This window comes from Pleurodeles waltl, chromosome 5 (genome assembly GCF_031143425.1).
Source record: "Pleurodeles waltl isolate 20211129_DDA chromosome 5, aPleWal1.hap1.20221129, whole genome shotgun sequence".
Classification (NCBI taxonomy): domain Eukaryota; kingdom Metazoa; phylum Chordata; class Amphibia; order Caudata; family Salamandridae; genus Pleurodeles; species Pleurodeles waltl.
In genome coordinates, this window is record NC_090444.1 from 1,732,990,361 (window position 1) to 1,733,010,120 (window position 19,760).

The 19,760-nt window shown below is 51.5% G+C and overlaps 1 protein-coding gene across 1 annotated transcript in view; it reads left to right on the forward strand.

Annotated features, from left to right (window-relative positions):
- LOC138296720 (cytochrome P450 2K4-like) overlaps window positions 1-19,760 on the forward strand; it is a 478,978-nt gene that overhangs the window by 368,327 nt on the left and 90,891 nt on the right. Inside the window, exon 5 of the mRNA XM_069236121.1 lies at window positions 10,165-10,338. Within this exon, the coding sequence (XP_069092222.1) occupies window positions 10,165-10,338 (174 nt within the window). The remainder of the gene's footprint in view (window positions 1-10,164; window positions 10,339-19,760) is intronic.

Here is a 19,760-nt window from a genome sequence, read left to right on the forward strand (position 1 = left end):
ACGCAGTCTTGGTTCCTCACTGCGATGCAGGGTATTTTAATGCCAAGAGATGATGTAGGGAAAAATCCTTGATGTGCTGGAAGTAGAAACAGGCGCTGCACTGATCTGGTAGGTGATGCGTTGATTTTTCCGTTGCAAGGCAGATGCTGTATCGAATTTCCCATCGGGAAGACAGGCTGTGTCGTTACGGTAGGCTGTGAGGTGATTTCTCGGTCATAATGCAGGCTTTTCCTAGATTCCGGCAGGCGGTGCCTCGATTTTCGACGCACAAGGAGTCCCTGAGACTTCAGAAAACAGGAAGCAACTCAATCCAAGCCGTTGGAGATCACTTTTGGGGAAGGCTGAGTCCTTCTCAGCAAAGTCAGAGGACAGGAGGGAAGCAGGACAACAGCAGGGCAGCAGTCCTTCTCAGCAAAGCAGTCCAGATGAGATCTTCGGGCAGCCAGGCAGTTCCTCTTGACAGGATGCAGATGTAGATCCAGAAGTGTCTGAGTTGGTGTGGTCAGAGACCCAGTTTATATACCCAAAAATGACTTTGAAGTAGGGGAGACTTCAAAGAGTGGTTTTGAAGTGCACAAGTTCCCCTTTCAGGCCAGTCCTGTCTGTCTGGGTCCCAGTAGAGGGTTTGGCTAGCCATTGTGTGAGGGCAGGCCACAAGCCTTTGAAATGTAAGTGTCAGGGCCTCCACCCTTGCAGCCCAGGAAGACCCATTCAATATGCAGAGGAGGGCAGGTGTGACTGAGTGTCCTCTGTTTGTGGTTGTCTGGGTGAAATTCACAAGGGAGCTGTCAACCAGCCAAGCCCAGATGTTGATTGGAGACAGGCTGTAAGGCACAGATGGTTTTCAGTGCACAGAAATGCTCACTTTCTAAAAGAAATAGTAATATAAAATTCAACCTCACCATTAAGCAGGATTTTCTATTACCATTCTGGCCATACCAAATATGACCTGGCTACACCTTTCAGATCAGAATCTACCACTCAAAAAGTATATTAGGGCAATCCTAATGCTAGCCTTTGAAAGGAGTTAGCCTCACAGTAGTGGAAAACAAATTTAGTTTAGTTTTTCATTACCAGGACAAATACAACACTTTTGTACATGTCCCTAGAAAAAGGGGAGTGTAAGGCTTGGCAAGTACTTTTAAATGCCAAGTCGAAGTGGCAGTGAAACTGCACGCAATCAATCAATCAATCAATCAATCAATACATTTATAAAGCGCACTACATACCCATGAGGGTCTCAAGGCGCTGGGGGGAAAAAAGGGGGGTGCTGCTACTGCTCGAAGAGCCAGGTCTTGAGGTGTCTTCTGAAGGTGAGAAGGTCCTGGATCTGTCTTAGGTCAGACGGGAGGGTATTCCAGGTCTTGGCGGCGAGGTAGAAAAAAGATCTGCCACCGGAGGATTTGCGTTGGATGCGGTGGATGGAGGCGAGGGTGAGGTTGGAAGAGCGGAGTTGTCGGGTGGGGGTGTAGAAGCTGAGTCTGTTGTTAAGGTAGGCTGGTCCGGTGTTGTGCTTTGTGTGCATGGGTGAGGAGTTTGAAGGTGATCCTCTTGTCGACGGGGAGCCAGTGCAGGTCTCTCAGGTGGGGGGTGATGTGGCTGCAGCGGGAAATGTTGAGGATGAGTCGGGAGGAGGCGTTTTGAATGCGTTGGAGGCGTTGCACGTGTTTGGACGGGATGCCTGCGTAGAGTACGTTGCCGTAGTCGAGCCTGCTGCTGATGAGGGCCTTAGTTACTGTTTTTCTTGTTTCGGTTGGGATCCATTTGTAGATCCTGCGAGGCATGCGGAGGGTGTTGTAGCAGGAGGAGGAAATGGCGTTGACATGGAGAGGGATGAGTCCAGGATGAAGCCAAGGTTGCGTGCCTGGTCAGTTGGTGTTGGTGGGGTTCCCAGCGAGGCTGGTCACCACGAGTCATCCCAGGCGGAGGGGGTCCCAAGGATGAGGACCTCCGTTTTGTCCGAGTTCAGTTTTCAGCCGGCTGCCTCTCATCCAGTCGGCGATGGCCTTCTTGCCCTCGTGGAGGTTGGTTTTGGCGGTGTGTGGGTCCTTGGTGAGGGAGAGGATGAGTTGGGTGTCGTCAGCATAGGAGATGATGTTGAGGTTGTGTTGGCGGGCCACTTGTGCGAGGGGGGCCATGTAGATGTTGAACAGCGTTGGGCTGAGGGATGAGCCCTGGGGTACGCCGCAGATGATGTTGGTGGCTTCGGATTGGAAAGGGGGGAGGCAGACTCTCTGGGTTCTGCCAGAGAGGAAGGATGTGGTCCATTCGAGGGCTTTCTCTTGGATCCCTGCTTCGTGGAGGCGGATTTTCAGAGTGTGGTGGCAGACTGTGTCGAAGGTGGCTGACAGGTCCAGGAGGATGAGGGCTGATGTTTCTCCATTGTTGACTTGTCTTCTGATGTCGTCTGTGGCACCGAGGAGAGCGGTCTCGGTGCTGTGGTTCCGTCTGAATCCGGACTGGGAAGGGTCGAGGATGTTGTTGTGCTCGAGGTATCGGGTAAGTTGTGTGTTGACAATTTTCTCAATGACCTTCACCGGGAATGGGAGCAGGGAGATGGGCCGGAAGTTCTTAAGGTCTTTGAGGTCCGCCTTTGGTTTTTTGAGTAGAGCGTTGATTTCAGCGTGTTTCCAGCTCTCCAGGAATCTTGCTGTTTCGAAGGAGATGTTGATGACCTTCCGTAGGTGTGGTGCAATGGCTGTGTCTGCTTTGTTGTATATGTGGTGTGGGCACGGGTCTGACGGTGATCTGGAGTGGATGGAATTCATGGTCTTGCGAGTCTCGTCGTCGTTGATGCTGGTTCAGGAGGTCAGGCGGTTGGTGCGAGTGGAGTTCGTGGAGGGGGAGACTGGCATGTTTGAGGCAGTAGGGGTGTTGAAGCTGTTGTGGATGTCAGCGATCTTTCAGTGGAAAGCAGTGGCTAGGGCGTCGCACAGTTCTTGGGAGGGAGGGATGTTGTTGACGGTGGCGCTGGGGTTGGAGAGCTCCTTCACGATGTTGAAGAGTTCTTTGTAGTCGTGAGCGTTGTTTTCCAGGTGGGTTTTGGAGGAGGATCTCTTTGCTAGCCTGAGGAGTTGGTGATGACTGAGTGGGGCGTCCTTGAATGCTGTGTGGCTGTCGGGTGTGTGTTCGTGGAGCCATTTCTTCTTGAGTTTACGGCAGTTGCGTTTGGAGGCTTAGAGGTCGTTGGTGAACCAGGTGGCTTTTTTGTTGGTTTGGTTGTTGGAGGGTTTTTTGAGTGGTGCGAGGTGGTTGGCGCAATCGTCGATCCATAGCCTGAGGTTGTGGGCGGCGATGTCAGGGTCAGTGGGGGCAGTTTCTGGGCTAGGGTGCTGGTCAACTGATCTTCGGTGACTTTGCTCCAGTGTCGGCGGGGTGGTTGCTCGGTGTGGTGGTGTTTGGTTTGTTTCTTGAAGGTGAAGTGGATGCAGTGGTGGTCGGTCCAGTAGAGTTCGGTGGTGCGATTGAAGGTGATGTGGTCACTTGTGGAGAAGATGGGGTCTAGAGTGTGACCAGCGGCGTGGGTGGGTGCGTTGACAAGCTGTCTGAGGCCGAGGTTGGCGAGGTTGTCTATCAGGGTGGTGGAGTTGATGTCGTTATTGTTTTTGAGGTGGAAGTTCAGGTCCCCGAGGAGGATGTAGACCGTGGAGGCGAGTGCGTGGGTGCTGGCAAGGTTGGCGATGGCGTAGCTGAACAGTGCCCTGGGTCCAGGAGGTCTGTAGACGAGCGTTCCTCTGAGGGTGGTGTTGGGGTCGGTGTGGATTTGAAAGTGTAGGAGTTCGGCGGAGTTGAGGGAGTCGTCCAGGTGGGTGTGGACTTCGAGGGTGGCCTTGTGGATGATGGCTATGCCTCCTCCGGTTCTGTTGATGCGGACTCTGCAGGTGATCTTGTACCCGTCGGGAATGGCTATGGCGATGTCAGGCGCTGAAGAATCGTTCCACCATGTTTCGGTCAGGAATGCTACGTCGGGGGCGTTGGTGTCGAGCAGGTCCCAGAGCTCGATGGCGTGCTTACGTGCGGAGCGAGTGTTGAGGAGTATGCAGTGGAGGTGGTTGGTCTTGGTCTTGGGAGGTTTATAGGCTCTGATGCAGGTGAAGCTGCAGTTGCGGCAGAAGAAGGGTCTGTGTGTGCTTTTCAGAGTGGCCTGGAAGCAGGTGGTGTCTCAACCGGTGTTGAGTGCGAGGAGGGTGCTGGCGTCGTAGCGGAGGCTGCGGTGTGGCTGATGCAGGGTCCAGGGGTTCTGGCGCTGGGCGCGGTCCAGGCACGGACGGGCGCAGACAGGCTTGCCGGCGCCACCGCCATTAAGAAGGGAGGGAAGAGCAGCTGGAAGGTGGGAGGCGTGGGCGAATGGCGGGGAGGGGGGAGCGGAGAGAGAGCGGGAAAAGGAGCAAAATGGGGGGCAGGTCATGGACATATGTAATGCACTCTACTAGGGACTTATACGTAAATTAAATATGCTAATTGGGTATGAGCCAATGTTACCATGTTTAAGGGAGGGAACATATGCACTGTAGCACTGGTTAGCAGTGGTAAAGTGTGCAGAGTCCTTGAGCCAGCAAAAACAGTGTCAGAAAAGTGGAGGGAGGCAGGCAAAAAAATTGGGGATGACCACCCTAAGGCTTTCAGGTCTAACAGTAAGCAAAAGGATATCTTGTCTTAACTCTTCATACCCACATAGACATTTCCGTCATTCAAGAGAAACACCTCCCACACATAGAAAGGAAGAAACCTAAAGAGATTGTGTAGAGGAAGAATACCATACCTGTAATAGTTCACAATCTGAAGCTGAACTTCCTTCATGCAAACCATATCGTAAGGGAGGGGTTGCCATTTTGATCCGAAAGAATTTGACCATGTAGGTGATTCAGAATTGGATGGACTGGGCAGCCTCAACATAAGCTATTATTAAATACAAATGTTCATGTTGGGTTTTATCTATGCTCCAGTGGGGACAAGGTAAATCCTTCAGAGTGATTAGTAGAATCCTCCTTCCATTGTCATGTTCCAATGTGTTACGGAGGAGGTCTGAACCAAGTGCTAGATCCTTTACTGGAAAAATCAGACCACCCTACAGAATATTGAGCCGGAGATAGACACTATTAGATGACCTAATGGCAGATCATTTGGTAGTTGATCTGTAATGCCTAACCCTCCCACCAGAGAGGGATTACACCTTTACTTCAAGCACTCATGGACCATGTACCCATATTGATTATTTTCAAGTTACACCCACTCTGGTACAGACATCATTCATCAAAGCACCTCAGATCATAACGCAAAGCAAATTTATATCTCCTTAGGCTTACTCAGGCAACCACTAGTACAATGGTGATTCCATATGTATGTATGTATGTATGTCTGACTCCTGTTTAGAAGAAAATACAAATTCTGTGACTGCCTCCTATACACTTTGGGCACCAGGAAAAGTGTGTGCGAGATAATGCAGGATTTTGCACTGCCAAAGCAACAGGCAGTTTTCACTCACAGGAAATTAGATCAGACAGTCATAATGCAATACACAGCAATGCATTAAGTGGAAGGGATTTATGTGCTTCTCAAACCAAATGAGATGTTAACGGGCTATACACCTCAAAAACCTAGTGCACTGGTCAAAATATTGTGTAGAAGATGGCTCTGACTGATTTCGGCCATCTGTATATAGATAGGAAATTTGTATTTCTGGAACAATGGGGATCCCATATTGTTGTATATTTTCTTGTATGCCAAGGTATGTAATACTGTTAAGGACAGACTACCAGGTTTTCCAGAAGAACCGGACAACTTTTTTTACCACTGAAGCAATCTGCAACCTCATCCAATGTCACAAGCTGGGTCTCTAGACTCTAGACCAAAACGTGGCAATGCAGAATGGGTCACTCTGACTTTGCCAGAACAGCCTGGAAGGCAGACCTCAGAGAATCCCTGACTGATGCTCATTGGGCATATTAATGCACACAAACATATGGAAAACAGGCACAAACAACTACATATCTTCACCAAGCATATGTTACCCCAGTGTGACAGAACAGGATAGATCCATATGGTTCCCACAAACATCTTTGTTGCGAGCCTGACTATGCCATATTTAACTCACTGTCATGTCTTCCTATTTATAAATATTGTCAGGATATTCTTCAGGTAATGGGAAATATAACACTGAATCCTGTGGAGTTTGGCCCATGTGCAGGAGCGGCTCGCGGTGCTAGCCGGGGGCGGGGCGGCACTCGGGAGGGGGGTTGGACCGGGCTGGATGAAATAAAATTTTTAAAAATTACCTTCATGGTCGCCACTGTCAGCACTGTCGCCATCACAATCGCGCCGCTTCACTAATGCAGGCTGCAGGCACATGCTCGCAGCCTTTCCTGCGGCCAATCCTGACGCTGCTCAGAGCAGCATTAGGATTGGCTGGGAGCGTCTAGCCAGGGTGCTCCAAGGCAGACTGTGAGCCTGTGCATGCTGTCTCCAGCCCGGCAACTGTGTTGCTGGGCTGGAGAGAGCCTTCTGCGCATGTGTGTTTGGTTGGCTCGAGATTGTGCACTCCCTCTCAGTGCTCTCAAGCCTGTGGCCCCACCCCTTTTACCAAAAAACGATAAAAACATAGGCCCATATTTATAGTTTTTGGTGCAAAACTGCGCTAACGCAGTTTTGCATCAAAAACTTTACCGCCAGCTTGCATCATTCTCAGACGCATACCGGGTGTCATATTAATCTAATGGCGCAAGCTGGAGGTAAGGCCCAGCTATCGTCCTGAAAGATGACACTAGCCAGGTGGCGGTGGCGGTAGGGAAGGAGGAGGTTGTGCCTCCAAAAATTATATATTAAAAATACTTACCTGGACTTACCTCATCCTCTGGTGTCCCTCTGTTGGTGGTGGGGGTGGGGGTGTTCCTGGGGCTTGGGGAGGGCACCTGTGGACCCATTCCATGGTGTCTGACCATGGAAATGGCTCCACAGGTCCCCTAACGCCTGGTCTGACCTAGGCGTTAAATATTGGTGCTAAGCAAGCTTTGCACCATTATTTAGCCCCGCCTCCAACCCGTGCATCATTTTAGTACGGGGGAATAAATATGGAGCTATGGGGATAAGCAACCATTTTTTGGATGGGCACGCCTACCTTGCATCTCATTTCTGCAAGGTAAATTCACTCATCCCAAAAATGGTGCAAACTCCTATATTTTGACGTTCGAATTGAGTTTGGGCCAAATTTGCATAAAAAATAAATTATGCAAATTCGGCACAAAAAGAGTATAAATATGTACCATAGTTTATTATTGTTTTTTGGTAAAAGGTTTTGCAGCTGCTGCTGGTGGTGGAGGGGCGCACCTGCCCATGAGTTTATTGAGTTATGTGAAGGGCATCCCACAAGGTGTGCAAAATCTAATGGCGATGTCCCTCTTGTTGGCCAAGCACAGAGTGGCTATGAACTGAGGGAGCACCAGAGTACCCAAGTGCCTTGATTGACTGTGAGATATGGTGGCATTCAATCGCCGCATAAAAACCTATGCTTTGATTCAGCTGCCCACTTCCAAGCCTAGGGATATTTGGTCCTCCTTTAGAACTTACCTTCTTTATAGACCACAGAGCTCTGGAGGAGATGCAAGTATATAGCTTCTCCATCCACAAATGGTTTACTTGCTGGCCTTGATTTGTACTATGTTGTATTTCCCATGCGTTTCTCAGCCTACTGCCTTTTCTGGCCTCTCTGGTCTGTAGGCACTGCTATGCAGCCACAATCCAGATATAAATCATGTTCTTGAACTGATATGTAAATGCGAAATCGGAGCATGTACAATGCTAACACTTTCTCGTTGCAATATGTTTGGGTAACTTTACTGCTGCAGCTGGTGCTGTGCTATGATTGTCCTTGCTCTGCTAAGTCTTGATGGAGTAATTAAAACTTAAGAAAGAATGGCATAATGTAACACCGGATTATTGATTTATGGTGACCCATACCATGGATAAAGCGCGAAGACACAAAATTGAGTTATTTGCATTCTTTGAGGAAGTTGATGCTGTCTGCAGGACGTGCACTAACTCGGGAACACGTTAGCCTTAGCCTATGAGATGAAGGCCACACAGCTCAGAAACACGGTACCCATTATGGGATGCAAGAGAGAGAGAGATGCGCTTCTGAGCTAACAGCTCCTGCACTTACTGCCGAAATACAGAGTTAAATAATGTTCGTTATGAGCTGTGGACGGGAGTGATTTTGTTAAAAACGGGCTCACAGCAAGATTCTATAGATGAGCAAACTGTTCAGGGTACCGTTCTGGTGTATCTTCTTTTTGGACTCCTTTGATAATCAATTGATAAGTTATAGTAAGTACAACAATAATCGGTTTCCAGACCTGTTTTATTGATTAGTCTTTAAACACTGTTTTGCATGGACAATTGCCCCCCGTATAAGCTAATGGCAACGACCTGTGCAGAAAGTAGAGAAAATGCAGTTGGCATTTAGGCCCAGATTTAAAAGAAATTGATGGAGCGTGATGCTGCGCCACATTTGGCAGCACCGCACTCCCTCATTTTTAAAACGCAGGGATGCACCATATTTGATAGAATACTGCACACGCCAGTGTTGCCCCCTGCACCCGTGCTAAATTTGCTGCCGAGCGCCAATGCAGCCACCCTTCCACCAAGGTGCAAGTATGGCTGCGCTGCGGGGAAGATTGTTTTTGTGCAGAAAGGGACACTTTCCTGCACAAAACAATCTTTAATGACTATTTGCTTCTTCTATGTGTTCTGCAGAGTGCAGCACACACAGAAAGAGCAAAAAACGAGGAGAAAAAAAAAAAATTCTCCTTGTTGCGCCATGCTAATGCCGCCCCTGGGGTGGCATTAGATTTTGGCGCTGCCTCAGATTTACAAAAACTCCTAAATCTGGGGCAACATCAAAATGCAATGGTTGTTGCTGTGGCACACACACAGCAACACCCATTGCACGCTCCCTTCCATGCAAAGTGCTGCATGTGAAGGAGCCATAGTTACAAAGTGGCGTTAAGTCACAAAAAGTGGCTTAACGCCACCTTGTAAATACAGCGCAGTGCATAGCACCACCGGAGTGTTACTAAAAGTGACGCTTCGGTGGCAATAGGGACTTTTAAATCTGGCCCTTAGTTTCTAATGAAAGCAACTGATAAAATAAGTACAAATACTATTTCCACATAACACTTACGACCCGCTGCATCTTCTTTACTAAAGCTGTGATCTCAGAATAGCTGTGAATTGCACATTCTACCAGGGGCAATATGCACAATGTGTAAATACTTATTGGGCATGGTTTAGTATTTATCAGGCTCCCGATATGAGCACATTTCCTCTTTGTACACCTCAAAATGGGGGATAAAGTACCTGTAAACCATTCTATCCATAACTGGAAAGAGTCTACACAAAATACACAAACCCCATGTGTGCCGTTACCCTGCTATTTTGCTCCAAGTTTAACCTTGGCACAAAACACGGGAATATTCACTTTTGGGCATAATTATGATGCCCCTTGTGCCACCTTGCACCACACAGTGTAATTATTTTAATGTAAATGTGGCTTTAAGGTGGCATTTCCGAGGCACCATATTTACAAAGTCGTGCAATGCAAGCATTGTGCCACTTTGTAAACCCTTGCGCCACATTATGTCTGCGCCAGGCATAATGTATGCAATGGAGGCTTAAGGCGCAAGGGTTTACAAAGTGGCACAATGCTTGCAAGTAAATTTCACTGTGCCATTTTTCTGAGCCAGCTTCATTATAGGCAGGCGTTACGCTGATGTTCCCATTGAAAACAATGGGCCTCCCTAGGCTTTGCTGCATTAGTGCCATAATTTATGGCGCTAATCCAGCGAAGTGCCACATTAGCACCATAAATTGTGACGCTAATGTGAACATGACTGCCATGGTGCACTGTGTTGTAAGTATGGCACACATGGTGTTGTTAGGGGGACACAATGCGGCACTAGAAAAGTGACACATCATGAATGATGCACCACTTTTCCATAAATATGCCCCTTTGTGCATTGTTAGCAATACTAATTCAGGCACAAACACACCTGACTCAGCACTATGGATTGGGGTCCTAGGGTTTAGTTGTGTCGACCTATAAGCTATACTATTAATTACTAATTAACTATTGAGATAATGCAATTTACTTTTTCCTCTTCCATACTACAGCTCTACAATTTTTTCCCTGCTTTCAAATTCTTACCTGGAAATCACAAGACTGTACATCAAAATACAGAAGATATACATTCTTTCCTGCGGAAAACATTTTTGGAGAGTCGCCAAGAATTGAATAGTGATGAAAGGAGAAATTTCATAGAGGCTTTTCTTATCAAGGAGGAACCGGTAACCCAATACATGCTCATTTACTTGAGGTTTGACGTTTATTTATTCATGATTCATAACACCTATATCTCTAGTTCACTATGGTTTACGGTAGGTTTTATATATGGAATAGATATTCTTACCTAAAATACTATATAGATCCCAATTTCACCTTTTGTAGCTTTCTTGTTATAATGGTCTATAGTTTCCCAAAGACGTTTCTCTCTTTCCATTTAGGCCATCTTATTTCATCACTGACCTCTATACATTGTAGAGTGACTCTCCAGTAAAGAGCGAAATATATTTGATTTACAAAAAGATAAACGGACAGCTATTTAATGATGGTACTTGGTGTGGCATTGCTACTATTACATTATAATATTATGCAAATAGTTTGCCATCATATCGCAAGAATAGTTTCTTGTGTGTCGAGGTTGAACCAAGGACCAAATGCAGACCTAGGCCCTCATTACAACATTGGCGGTAAAAGCCGCTTACCGCCGTGCAGAAGACCGCCAACACACCGCTGCGGCCGCGGAATTCCGCCACAGCTATTATGACCCACATCTCAGAATCCGCCATAATTCAGACACCCACACAAGTCCGCCACACCAAAGGTCAGTGATACACTGGCGAAAACAAAACCGACACCGTCACGCCAACAGAAATACGCCCACACTATCACGACACACAAATCCACGCGGCGGTCTTCCAACCGCGGTATTCCTTTGGCGGTACACACCGCCGCACAAAAAATACACACACTCTTACAAAACACAGCCACATTGGACAATTCAAAATACACACACCCGATACACATACACACACCACTCCCACACACCCATTACAATATAAAACACACACCCACATCACCCACAAACCCCTACTACCAAACATTCAGAAAGAAGGCCAGAGAGAGACAGCACCAGCAAGAACAACAGCATCCACAGGCACACAACACCATCACCCACACAACTTCCACGCACCTCACACAACACACTACTACATATCACCACACTTATCACCACACAATCCACCCCACACATCACCCACACCACCCCAGGGCACGGCAAAGACACCCCAGGTTCTCGGAGGAGGAGCTCAGGGTCATGGTGGAGGAAATCGTCCGGGTAGAGCCACAGCTATTCAGATCACAGGTGCAGCACACCTCATTGCAAGGAAGATGGAGCTATGGCGAAGAATAGTGGACAGGGTCAACGTAGTCGGACAACACCCAAGAAATTGGGAGGACATCAGGAAGAGGTGGAACGACCTACGGGGGAAGGTGCTTTCCGTGGTCTCAAGACACCACCAGGCGGTTCAGTGGACTGGCGGCAGACCCCTACTTCCTCACCCACAACTAACAACATGGGAGGAGCAGGTCTTGGCGATTCTGCATCCTGAGGGCCTCGCAGGAGTAGCTGGAGGAATGGACTCTGGTAAGTCAAAGCTTTACTATTACATCCCCCACGCTACCTGCATGCTATCACATTCCCCCACCCTCACCCCCAGCACCCCTACTCCTCACAAATGTCCCAACATCACAAACCACCCATCCCAACACCAAGCCCTGCATGCAACATCAAAGCATGGACACACATCACCAAAGCATGCCCACTGCACATACCCATACACCCCCCTAAACCATCATCACACAAGCTCCCACACAGGAATGCTAGCACTGGGGTACACAGTCACCCACCCATTGCACACCATTACACACACAGATTTAATAACCATCCTTTTATACCCCTGCAGGACCCCTACCCAACGTCACCGGACAGGAGGGTCCACACATGTCCACACCACCAACAGAAGAGGCCCACAGTGATGACAGCACCTCTGTCCAACTGGATCTAGATGACCAGCCCGGACCATCGGGGACCTCTGGACAGTCGGTTCCCCTCACACAGGCACAGGCCATCACAGACCTTCCCCCCTCTGGAAACACCAGCACAGCACCCACCCATCGGGCCCATACCTCCGTCCCCAGGACACGTCAATCAGCTGTGTGTCCACCACTACAGGGAACCCAGGATAACCCACCACCCCAACAACACCAGGGACCTGGGGGCAGTGGTAGTGGGCACACGGTCCAGGGGACAGAGGCACTGGAACACAGGGGAACTGGGAGGGCTGCCGTGCGACAGGGGGAGGACAGGCCAAGGGAACCCACTCTCCACGAGGCCCTCTCCTCCATCAAGGGAGCCTACCACCACTCCCAGGAGACGATGGGTACTGGCCAAGTTTCAGGAGACCCAGCGCATGCAGGAGGAACAGTATATGGGCTTCAGGGAGGAACTCAGAACCATCAGCTCCACCCTGGGCACCATTGTAGGGGTGCTGAAGGAAGTACTCAACAACAGGAGGGACACTGTGGCACTACAAGGGGCCCCTGACACTAGCATGGACGATGAACTGCCTACCACCTCCGCCGGCGCTAGTGGACAGGAGGCACTGCCACAGGACCACCACACCAGCACCCCACCCCCTGCAGAGGGAGAACCACCCCGCAAACCGTCCCTGAGATCCAGGAACAAGACAGAGCACGATGCCAAGACCCCCGCCAAGAAATGAGACCACCCTGATTGTCATCCTACTGTCCCACTTTGTAACCCTGTCCATAATTAAACTGCCCCAGCTCCACTTCCTATGCCCATATGGGCAATGCACCTGTGAGACTAATAGACTGGACTCTGCCATGGACACTCCTCCGCCATCACCCCTCACCATTTCACTACCCCCTCCAATTTTGAGCATTTAAATAAACACACCTAAAGCACAAAATGATCTGGAGCCTGTCTGTGATTTCGAAATAGTGTATTAGCAATTACAGTGACAAAATGTTTTTTAAGATAGTAATGTCAACATACCTATGTCACACAGCTCTAGTCCATGAGGAATCTAAGCAGATGTCACATAGTGGGACCCACATCTGTGAAACCATAAGGGAAAGTGACAACTCAGTGACCATACACTGGGTGAAAACAACAGACAGTATAGAGGTAGTAGTGTTAAAGTACATGTAGTAGGCAGGTTTGTATTCTTACCTGTGTCTCACTGGAAATATTGCAGGATCACTGAGTCCCTCTTGTGCATGTCTTGTTCCTCTGCTTCCTCCTCATCACTGTCCACAGGCTCCACAGCTGCAGTAACACCTCCATCTGGACCATCCTCCTGCAGAAAAGGCACCTGGCTTCGCAAAGCCAAGTTGTGAAGCATACAGCAGGCCACAATGATCTGGCACACCTTCTTTGGTGAGTAGAATAGGGATTCACCTGTAATATGGAGGCACCGGAACCTGGCCTTCAGGAGGCCGAAGGTCCGCTCGATCACCCTCCTAGTTCGCCCATGGGCCTCATTGTAGCATTCCTCTGCCCTGGTCCTGGGATTCCTCACTGGGGTCAGTAGCCATGACAGGTTGGGATAACCAGAGTCACCTACAAATGGTGAGGGGCACGTGTTAGAAACACAATAACCTGGAGGGATAACCCCAGACCCAGACAACCATTCCCACTGACTTGCTTCCAGGTGCCTCTGGAGTTGACCAATCACATAAGGGATGCTGCTATTCCGCAGGATGTAGGTGTCATGCACTGAGCCAGGGAACATGGCATTCACATGGGAGATGTACTGGTCTGCCAAACATACCATCTGTACATTCATTGAATGATAACTCTTCCGGTTTCTGTACACTTGTTTACTCCTGTGGGGGGGACCAAAGCCACATGTGTCCCATCAATGGCACCCATGATGTTGGGGATATGTCCCAGGGCATAGAAATCACCTTTCACTGTAGGCAAATCCTCCACCTGAGGGAAAACGATGTAGCTCCGCATGTGTTTCAGTAGGGCAGACAACACTCTGGACAATACGTTGGAAAACATAGGCTGGGACATCCCTGATGCCATGGCCACAGTTGTTTGAAAAGTGCCACTTGGAAGGAAATGGAGCACTGACAGCACCTGCACTTGAGGGGGGATTCCTGTGGGATAGCGGATTGCTGACATCAGGTCTGGCTCCAACTGGGTACACAATTCCTGGATTGTGGCACGGTCAAGCCTGTAGGTGATTATCAAATGTCGCTCCTCCATTGTCGACAGGTCCACCAACGGTCGGTACACTGGAGGATGCCACCATCTCCTCATATGTCCCAGCGGACGGTGCCTATGAAGGACAACAGCGAGCACAGAGTCAAACAACTCAGAGGTACGTCCCCACAGTTTATCCAGAACACCAATCATACACAAAAGGTGGCCTGTATGTGTGTTGAGTCTAGGCCTAGGTATGTGTGACGCAGTTGAAAATGAAGCCATGTGGGCCCCTGAAATGACGGCTGCCTGACCGCTGAAGTGGGACAATGGGGTGTGAGGTAACTGCGCTGGCGTTGTACACTGTCACGGTAGGCGGTCGAAGACCGCGGCGCAATGCTGCATTGGTTAACATTGGACCCTATGGGTCCCAGGAGCCAATGACGATGTACGCCGGCGGTGACGGTACGCACCGCCGCGCACGTGACCGCCATTTTCTATCTGTTCAGTCACTCGATACCTGATCTTCGACAGGAGAGGACCTACACTGCAAGTGCTGCTGTGACCTCGGTCTGGAAGAGACAATGGCTCATGCGTCTGGGGAAAGGGCCCCTGCCTTCGCATCAGAGGAGTTGGAGAAGCTCGTTGATGGGGTCCTCCCCCAGTACACGCTACTCAACAGTCCTCCAGACAAACAGGTAAGTACACAGGGAGCATGTTGTATGGGCTATGCCTGTGTGGAGAGGGCTGGATGTAAGAAGGAAGGGGGCAGAGTGCTGCGTTCATGAAAGACGGTGAATGCATGTGCCACATGGCAAGGATAGGGATGGGGGCCACTCACTTTGACGGTGCAGTTGGTAATGACTTGTCTTCTTCCCCTGTACATTTCATGTAGGTCAGCGCCCACCAGAAGAAAGATATTTGGCGTGCCATCGCCAAGGACGTCCGGACCCTAGGGGTCTACCACAGACGGAGCACCCACTGCCGGAAAAGATGGGAGGACATTCGCCGCTGGAGCAAGAAGACGGCGGAGGCTCAGCTGGGGATGGCCTCCCAACGTGGGAGGGGTGCCCGTCGAACCATGACCCCCCTGATGTTCAGGATCCTGGCGGTGGCCTACCCAGAGTTGGATGGGCGCTTGAGGGCATCACAGCAGACACAAGGGGGTGAGTACACTCTCATTCAGCTGACTTTGCGCGCAGTGGAGTTGTCTGGGTGGGGGTGGAGGGCTGTGGGTTTCCCTAGGCCAGGGCGAGTTCCGTAGGCTAGGCCCCTCCGTAAGGCAAGCCCTGTGGCACCCCACCCCACCTCTGTAGAGTGCCAAGTACAGCGATTCATGCCCCTGTGTCATCTATGTGTGCAGATGTCATCCATAGCCTTGTAGGCCATTTCTCAGGAATTGAACTGAGGAGCCCAAGAGAGCGGCGTAGTGCAGGGGGGTTCTGTGTCTGTCTTGTCCGCCAAAGGTAGCGGTAATCCATGCACTCAACTTGTCTTTCTTCTGTCTCCCCCCCCTTTTTTTGGTCTCCCTGTACATGTGTGCATTAGTATCATCAGGCGGAGGAGCAGTGGCACCGGAGCAGGAGGGAGCTGCATCCCACATGGCCCTGGAGGTCGACACTACATACTCAGATTTCACCGGTGGGATGGAGGGCGAGGGGAGCTCCACGGCGGGGACAGGAGCTGATACCAGCGACACAGACTCATCCTCTGATGGGAGCTCCCTTGTGGTGGCGGCAACATCTGTGCCCCCGCATCTACAGGTAGAGCCGCCACCCCCCCTACCAGCACCGCCCTCCCAGCAGCCCCTCAGCCTTTGCCCCGTGCCTGCTCACCCAGGAGGGTGGGCATCACCTTCGCCCCAGGCACCTCAGGCCCTGCCCCAGTCACCCCTGCAGCCCTCAGTGAGGAGGCCATTGACCTCCTCAGGTCCCTCACTGTTGGGCAGTCTACCATTTTGAATGCCATCCAGGGTGTAGAAAGGCAGTTGCAACAAACTAATGCATTCCTGGAGGGCATTCATTCTGGTCAGGCGGCCCTTTACCGAGCTTTTCAAACTCTGGCCTCAGCACTGATGGCAGCCATTGTCCCCATCTCTAGCCTCCCCCCTCCAACTTCCTCCACCCAGACCCAATCCCCTGTACCTCTGCCTATCCCAAGCACACCATCAGACCAGCCTGCACAAACCTCACCACACAAGGGAAGCTCAGGCAAACATAAGCACCACACATCACACAGACACTCATGCAAGCAAAACACACATGCAGACACACCAACATCCACTGCCTCCACTGTGTCCCGATCCTCGTCGTCTCCCTCCTCCCTCCCAGTCTCGTCTACACTCACACCTGCATGCACTACCTCTACAGCCACTACGTCCCTCACCAGCACACCCACCAGCACACCCCGCTCACGTGCAGTCACCACCCCCACTACCATTCACACGTCCCATGTGTCCTCTCCCAGTGTGTCTGTGACGCCCCCTCCCAAGATACACAAACGCAGGCACACACCCACCCGAAAACAGCCATCCACCTCACGACAGCCTCCAGCGCATGCACCTGCACCCAAAGTCACCAAACGTACACCTCCTACTACCACCACCTCTTCCTCCACTCCCAAACCCCCATCCAGCTACCCGTCCCAGTGTGTCCAAAAGAATTTTCCTGTCCAGCCTTGACCTTTTTCCCACACCTCCCCCACCCCGTCCATCTCATAGGTCCCGAAGTAGCACCTCAGCCACAACATCTCCGGGACCAGTGGTGCCTGTAGTCACAGGTATGTGGAGTGCATCGGCCACCAGGACAGCCAGTGTGGCACGGAGCCACAGCACAGCCAGTCCCCCACCAGTGAAGCATCAGAAGTTGGCCAGTGCCCGGCGGGAGAGGGGGATGACTCCAGCCACCAAAGCCGCTCCCAGGGGTCCCGTTGGGAGTGTGGTCAGCTGTGACACCTTCCAAGGTGGTGAAGGGCCACAAGAAACCCGGCAAGTCTGGGAAGGGCTGCACGGCAGAGAAGACCGCCATCATCCCTGCTGCCCAGGAGGCCACCGCCAGCCCCAGCCCAGCTGCCCAGGAGGACACCGCCAACCCCAGCCCAGCTGCCCAGGAGGACACCGCCAGCCCCAGCCCAGCTGGGCCATGAAGGTCCGCCAGCCCCAGCCCAGCTGGGCCATGAAGGACCGCCAGCACAAGCCCCGTTGGGCTAGGAAGGACCACCAACACAAGCCCCGCTGGGCCGTGAAGGACCGCCAGCACAAGCCCCGCTGGGCCATGAAGGACCGCCAGCACAAGCCCCACTGGGCCGTGAAGGACCACCAGCACAAGCCCCGCTGGGCCATGAAGGACCGCCAACTCAAGCACCGCTGATCAGGGCACCGCCTACTCAAGCACCGCTGAACAGGGCAGCGCCAACTCAAGCACCGCTGAACAGGGAACCGCCTACTCAAGCACCGCTGAACAGGGCACCGCCAACTCAAGCACCGCTGAACAGGGCACCGCCTGCCCAACTCAAGCACCACTGAACAGGGCACCGCCAACTCAAGCACCGCTGAACAGGGCACCGCCAACTCAAGCACCGCTGAACAGGGCACCGCCTACTCAAGCACCGCTGAACAGGACACCGCCAACTCAAGCACCGCTGAACAGGGTACCGCCAACTCAAGCACCGCTGAACAGGGCACCGCCTACTGAAGCACCGCTGAACAGGGCACCGCCTACTTAAGCACCGCTGAACAGGGCACCACCTACTCAAGCACCGCTGAACAGGGCACCGCCTACTCAAGCACGGCTGAACAGGGCACCGCCAACTCAAGCACGGCTGAACAGGGCACCGCCAACTCAAGCACCGCTGAACAGGGCACTGCCAACTCAAGCACCGCAAGCCCATGAGCGGCAGGGGCACTGACGCAACTGGGTCAGTCACGGGGTGAGTGATGCACTCTGGGCACCAGTCCCCCTCCAGAACCAGTGGAGACTGTCATCCACTACCTCTGTCCTTCACAGGATGAAGCACTCTGGGCACCAGTCCCCCTCCAGAACCAATGGAGATATCCATCCACTACCTCTGTCCTTCACAGGGTGAAGCACTCTGGGCACCAGTCCCCCTCCAGAACCAGTGGAGACTGTTATCCACTTGAGAGACTGTGGCTTTGCACTCCCCAGGATTGAACAGTGGGCAACCCACCCACTGTAGAGACTTGAGAGACTGTGGCTTTGCACTCCCCAGGATTGAACAGTCGGCAACCCACCCACTGTAGAGACTTGAGAGACTGTGGCTTTGCACTCCCCAGGATTGAACAGTCGGCAAGCCACCCACTGTAGAGACTTGAGAGACTGTGGCTTTGCACTCCCCAGGATTGAACAGTGGGCAACCCACCCACTGTAGAGACTTGAGAGACTGTGGCTTTGCACTCCCCAGGATTGAACAGTGGGAAACCCACCCACTGTAGAGACTTGAGAGACTGTGGCTTTGCACTCCCCGGGATTGAACAGTCGGCAAGCCACCCACTGTAGAGACTTGAGAGACTGTGGCTTTGCACTCCCCGGGATTGAACAGTGGGCAACCCACCCTCTGTAGAGACTTGAGAGACTGTGGCTTTGCACTCCCCGGGATTGAACAGTGGGCAACCCACCCACTGTAGAGACTTGAGAGACTGTGGCTTTGCACTCCCCGGGATTGAACAGTGGGCAACCCACCCACTGTAGAGACTTGAGAGACTGTGGCTTTGCACTCCCCAGGATTGAACAGTGGGCATGTGGCCCCCTCGTGGATTTGGCGTCATGCACTGAAGCGGCTGAGGTGCTCCCCCTTTCCCTCCCCCTGAGGTGCCTGTTTTCTTGCTCTCTGATGCCCCTGCAGTGTTCTCTGCGTCATGGTCGGGGATCTTGTGTGGGCCTCGCCCATACCGTGTGGTCCCAGTGTTCCACGGACTTTCTTTGTGCAGTACCTGGACTTCTATGCCTGGTATTTATTTTGGACATGGTGTATATATATATTTCTGCCTACTTGTTTGTAATATATTCCGATAGTTACACTCATTTTCTTTGGTCTTTGCATTCTTCCGGGGGGGTTTGGGGGTCTGTGACTGTGATGTATTGATATGCATTAGTGTGTGTGTTGTAGTGGGTGAGGGGGTGCGGGGTGGGGTGTTTGCGTGTGTGTGTCCCTGTTTTTTGCCTCCCCCCCTCCCCTGTGTCGTAGGTGCAGTACTCACCGTGGTCTTCGCCGCTGGCGTTCGTGCTCCTGGTAGAGGAGCAGGAAGACTCTTGCAGGTAGGATTTGGAGTTCTGGTTCCATGGTGTCCTCGTTCCTCGTGGAGTGTGTAGAGGTGAGCGTTTTCCCTTCGAAATCCCTGTTTCCGCCGTGTTTTTATCTGTGGTGTATCCGCCCCGGAAAAGGTGGCGGATTGGC